The following is a 4,915-nucleotide window of genomic DNA, read 5'->3' as shown; positions in this document are numbered from 1 at the left end:
GGGCGCCCCGGGGCGCCGGCTGCCGCCGCCGCTCGGGCGGAGCGAGCCATGCGCAGGCCGCTCTGCAGGGCTCCCGAGCGGGCGCGTCTCCGGCGGCGGCCTGGGGTGCGGTGGCCAGAGTTCCTTGGGGTTATTTTTTTGTTAGAGGCTTCTCTCCACTCTTACAGCAGAAAAAAATCTGAATGCATGAGGAAAGGTAGTGTTATCCCTGCGCTGAACCCTTTACACTGTAAACCTCTAACACTGTAACCTTAGCAGTGCTTTCCGTACCCTATGTTATCTCTTCTGGCATTTCCTCGTTTAAATAACTAATCCAACTGAATCAAAATCATGGCCAGTAACTCCAAGACAGTTGTCTGTGTTGGAGATCTTCCTCCCCAACCTTTTAAGACTTTGGAATGCTCGCCTCTTGAGTTATGCTCTAAAGGCATGCAGTGCTTCCAAAAGCAAAATGTGGTAAGTGAAGATGCCATGTTATTTTTGCAGTTATCATCAATAGCTAAAACAATTTTTGAAATCTGGAAAGAAGTCTAAAACCAACACTGTATGCTTTAATCATATTTTTGTCTGTCTGCAGTTTGATCTTGGAAATATTTGACTAAGAGGGCCTTTTCAGTTGTCTTTGGTAATAGACCTGAATAGGTAAATGATTCTGTTACAGTGTATTTTAGTTCACTGTCAAGACTAGATATATCAGTGTAGTTTAGTATTGGAATGCTATGTTGTACTAAAATTAGGAGGAGCTATTTGTGAACTGTTAAGTAATTCGTCATAAGACCTTAACCCCTGCCAAAGGCACTCCATTTGAATGAATGAAAATCCCTGCTTTTCCTCTGACCACCCTTCACTTAGGAAGGGTAGTCTCTGCTGTGAAATGTTAAAAGCAACATCTGTGACTTTAAAATCTCTATGATTAGTTCGATCAGATGTGATTCACAGACATGGTCTAAGTTATGCTAGCCAGTATTAGTGCTACTTGGAAATCTCCATCTGCCCTATAGGAAAGATTCTATCCAATCGGTTGTATTCTCCTCTGGAAGATGGAAGAAGCTGTTCAAGATGCAGGCAGAGTCTGAAGAGTCAATAACTGCATGCTGTTCAGGAGACGATTGAATTTTTTTTTTTTTTTAAGTGTTTTGGGAAATGGTGATTTTTGTCCGGCGGTGTTGATGGCTCTCCATTTAAAAAGAAAGTATCTGCGTCTGCAAAATGTTTTAGTTGCTCTTTTCCTGAAGTACTTTTGTACTTTTGTAAAAACAGAGTATTTTAATTCCAGAGAAAGTGATGTTTATTCTAGTAGATCTTCATAGTTTTGTTGTATTAAACTTTATTAGTTCCAGGTTTGTATTATCTGCTACTGTATCTTTAATGTCATGTCCTTTATGCTTTAAAAAGGAAGCAATACTAGAGTTTCTTTCTTTTTCTGTCCCCCTTCAATATGGATTAGTCATTAATAATAATTTGGCTTCATTTATTATTAATTTAAGCAATTGCTTCCTTTTGTTTCCAGATTTGTTTTAGTGAATATTGGAAGTGTGATTTGGATTGACATCTTGAAAATACTTTTCTTGTAAGGTGTTCAGATATCTCTTTTTGCAAAGAGGCTGTGGTATAGTCATTTTTATATTTCAACTCTGTCATCTCTTGTATCTACTGTAATAATCATTTTGAACTTGGCCTAAAAGTAGTGAAGTTTTTTTTTTTTTTTTTTCTGTAATCTCTTTCAGTGGGGAGACAAGATACAACAAAGACAAGATACTGCAAGGTTAGTATCAGTCATGCTACTAGCATGTTAGAGTAAAATGATTCTTCCCTGCAAAATGAGAACTCCCATAATGAACATTTGACATATATTAAGTATATTTACTGATTATAATATACCTTAAGAGGCATTATTTGTAAGCTTAGCTTGATAACTGTAATGATAAACCAATTTTCTTGAAATGAGTAGAAATAACTGTATACTTATGACAATGTCAAGAGTATTAGAATACTTCCTTTTTTTCCAAACGGGGGAGGGAGGGAAAAGCTGTCTGCAAACAAGTAAAACTGTGGCAGCGCCTGTTAAGGATACTGGAATAACAGACATCACTGTGTTAAGTCTTAGTGGTTTGCATCAAGCCCAAAAGGGCTTCTGGGATTCAGATGAGAAGTGGGAATGGTGCAGCTGTAGTAAAAATCAAGCTAGGTACATGTGCAGTGACTTGAGGTGGTAGGGAGCAGCAGGGGACTGATTGGTTGCTGATGTTGTAAAGGAGGTTGTCTCTCTGGAAAAGATAATCTCTCCCTTGCAGAAAACTAGGAGCGAAGTATAAAAAGTGGAGATTGTTTAAATGCTTGATTTAATCCCAGCTCATTCCATGAAAATGGTCTTTAAAACAGTTTTAAAATGGCCTTTTATGTAGTGATTGCTGAGTTGGTACACCTAGAATTAAAATATCTAAGTTGTTTGGTGTCTGCTGTAGGAAGACTGGGGAACCTAATGAGACTGCACTGTAAATCATATGTATTGCTACGACCTGTGAGAAAGTTATGCTTCTAGATTTTCCTGCCTCTGTTCTGACATTTCAGCTTATTGGTCTTGCAATGTGACCTTTGTGTTCATAACAGAGAGTAAAGCTTCATGCGCTTAAAAGTACTGTTAGTATTTGTAGTTGCTACTTTTCTGCATCAGATAATACGTAGGCTTCTTACTTACTAAATGCTGGACTTCTGTTGTCATATCTCATGCTACTGTAAGATTACAATTCTGTATTTTTCTTGCTGAAATTTGGATATAATAGGAAATATGAATTCTCTTCTTTGGCTTCCTCATGATGTAAAATATACCATAAGTGTGGACAAAGCAGTGTGTTAATTTTGTCAGTCTGCTATGATTCTAAATTCTCTTAAATCCTCTGAGGGGCAGGAGCAAACCTTTATACCATTAAAGTTGGATTGCCAGAATGATGCTTCTCTCAGTATTAGCTTAGAGCTTTGTGATGAGTTAATTCCTGTCTGCTCTGCCTGAAGACTGTATTTTGAAGGGTTGCTTTTCAACTAGATATGCTATAGATACAATACAATACCCACGCAATTGTATATCAAGTAAGAAGTAGAGAAAGATACTGTAACAGACTCTTTATATCAACTGTAAAATTGTTATGAAACAGTATTCCTTTGTGACAAAGTATTCAGTAATAACAGTATTTCCTGTGACAAAGGGAGACTTCTTTTTGCCTCAGGCCTTTAAGACATTGTCAGTATTAGGCAGTGGGGAGGAACAGGCATTTCAAATGTCTTAGATCTTGACTGTCCTGCTGTGTATGTTTCTTCCTGTGTCCATTTTAGTATAAGCAACATGTCAATTGTATTTTCTGTTTAATAGTAGGAAAGCTTCTTTGTATATGGATTTTTTTCTCCTCCTCATGAAACTGTGAGACTCCTTTAGCAGGCAGTGTACCAGAGACTACTCTAAAAAGGTCAAATGGCTTAAAATGATTACTTGCATGTAGAAAATAGTCCTCTGTATTATGATTAAATTTCTGATATGCATATGATAAACTAAATCTTCCTAATTTTCTATCTTGCATGTCTTTTTTTTTTTCTTCACTCTATTTGTGTGATTAAAATCAGTGAAGGCCAGAGGAACGGTCATTTTCACTATAACTTGTGTATGCTGGAAAAGGATTTTTTTTTTATTGCTGAGCAGATTTTTCTATTGTTATCATGCTTGCTCAACTGGCAAATTATTTAAAAGTTGGATATCTTCATGTTGAAGAATTTCTCTTTGCAGGTCAAGGAGTGGATGAGCCCCTTTCTGATACTGGTTTCAGACAGGCAGATGCTGCTGGTGTATTTCTCAGTAATATGAAATTTACCCATGTATTTTCAAGTGACCTCCTTCGAGCAAAGCAGGCAAGTGCTCCTTGTGGTGGCTGGATATAAATATTAGATTGTTTTGCATTTATTTACTATTGATGCAAATATCATGGTGAAGGAGGGCCAAAAGCAATTTTGATGGATTTAAAACTGAAGTTGGACTTGGGTAAAATTCAAAATGATCTCTGCAAGTAAGGAAATTTTAAAGCAAAGGAAGGCTGCCTTGCTAATTGCTGTAATGTTCTAAGATGGTATAGCTATCCAATGGGAAAACAGTTCGTAACTATATAATATTCACTTTCTAGACTGCTGCCACAATTATAGGAAAAAATAAGTTTTGCAAAGACTTGGAAATCAAGTATGATGCAAGACTTCGAGAGAGAGTAAGTGCTATAAAAATTTGTTTTTACTAATGATCAACTTGAGAGTATAAGTTACTGATGATAGATTCATGAGTCAGTAAGAATCTGGTGTAGTAGTGAGGAGCACAGCTTGGATATGTTTTTAGTTGTTTAAACCAAACTCTTTACATAAGGTAATAATTTTTTTTTGCCTAAGTATGGAATGTTGAAGCAAAGATAATATTTAGTAATCTTAAGGATATATGCAAGACAAGGTTTATGTGTAAAGCTAAGTCTTAAATGTAATAAAAAGATAATGTTTCTAAACATGTAAAATAGAAAGGATGTTCTTTCTACCTGTCATTGCCTTAATGGCACAAATTGATCTTGACTTATTAGCATTTCATACCTTTTTTTAGCACAAAGACTAATAGAAAATTTTCTAGTAATGGTAGACAATCTACTTTCCCTGCTTTCCTGAATAAAGTTTTTTTTTTTTGCATAATAAAAAGCATATTTGTATCTCCTGTTTTTAACTGTCTTGACCAGAATAAGCTCAATGTGGCTGCTTCTACTAATATCATTCACCCTTCAAATACTACACTGATAGTTTGTAGCATTTCTTATTTAATATTCATCTAAACCAGAAGTTAGAAATATGGACCATATTGGATTTTTATAAAAATTAACCTCTACTCCGCTGCATTTTCTCC

The 4,915-nt window shown here is 36.2% G+C and overlaps 1 protein-coding gene across 2 annotated transcripts; it reads left to right on the top strand.

Annotated features, from left to right (window-relative positions):
• Positions 1-148: 148 nt before the first annotated feature.
• On the top strand, positions 149-4,695 carry LOC112957631 (fructose-2,6-bisphosphatase TIGAR-like). 2 transcript variants are annotated; one of them, XM_026051345.1, is made up of 4 exons: positions 149-456; positions 1,728-1,765; positions 3,776-3,897; positions 4,167-4,695. In XM_026051345.1, the coding sequence occupies exons 1-4, from the start codon at positions 452-454 to the stop codon at positions 4,272-4,274; spliced, it is 273 nt and encodes a 90-aa protein (XP_025907130.1). In that variant the 5' UTR covers positions 149-451; the 3' UTR covers positions 4,275-4,695. The 2 variants fall into 2 exon arrangements, 1 of the variants encoding a protein (XP_025907130.1); XR_003251243.1 differs by lacking the exons at positions 149-456; positions 4,167-4,695 and adding an exon at positions 508-642 and having other exon boundaries at positions 3,776-3,861.
• The last annotated feature ends 220 nt before the right edge of the window (positions 4,696-4,915 follow it).

Source organism: Nothoprocta perdicaria, unplaced genomic scaffold (genome assembly GCF_003342845.1).
Source record: "Nothoprocta perdicaria isolate Ctin4 unplaced genomic scaffold, notPer1 scaffold_748, whole genome shotgun sequence".
Classification (NCBI taxonomy): domain Eukaryota; kingdom Metazoa; phylum Chordata; class Aves; order Tinamiformes; family Tinamidae; genus Nothoprocta; species Nothoprocta perdicaria.
This window is presented reverse-complemented; position numbering and strand designations above follow the sequence as displayed.

What these genes read in the sequence shown, in the direction of transcription:
- LOC112957631 (XM_026051345.1), top strand. An exon ending in CAAAGACAAGATACTGCAAG is followed by an intron (nt 1,766 to 3,775) that starts GTTAGTATCAGT and finishes TTCTCTTTGCAG; the next exon opens with GTCAAGGAGTGGATGAGCCC. An exon ending in ACCTCCTTCGAGCAAAGCAG is followed by an intron (nt 3,898 to 4,166) that starts GCAAGTGCTCCT and finishes TTCACTTTCTAG; the next exon opens with ACTGCTGCCACAATTATAGG.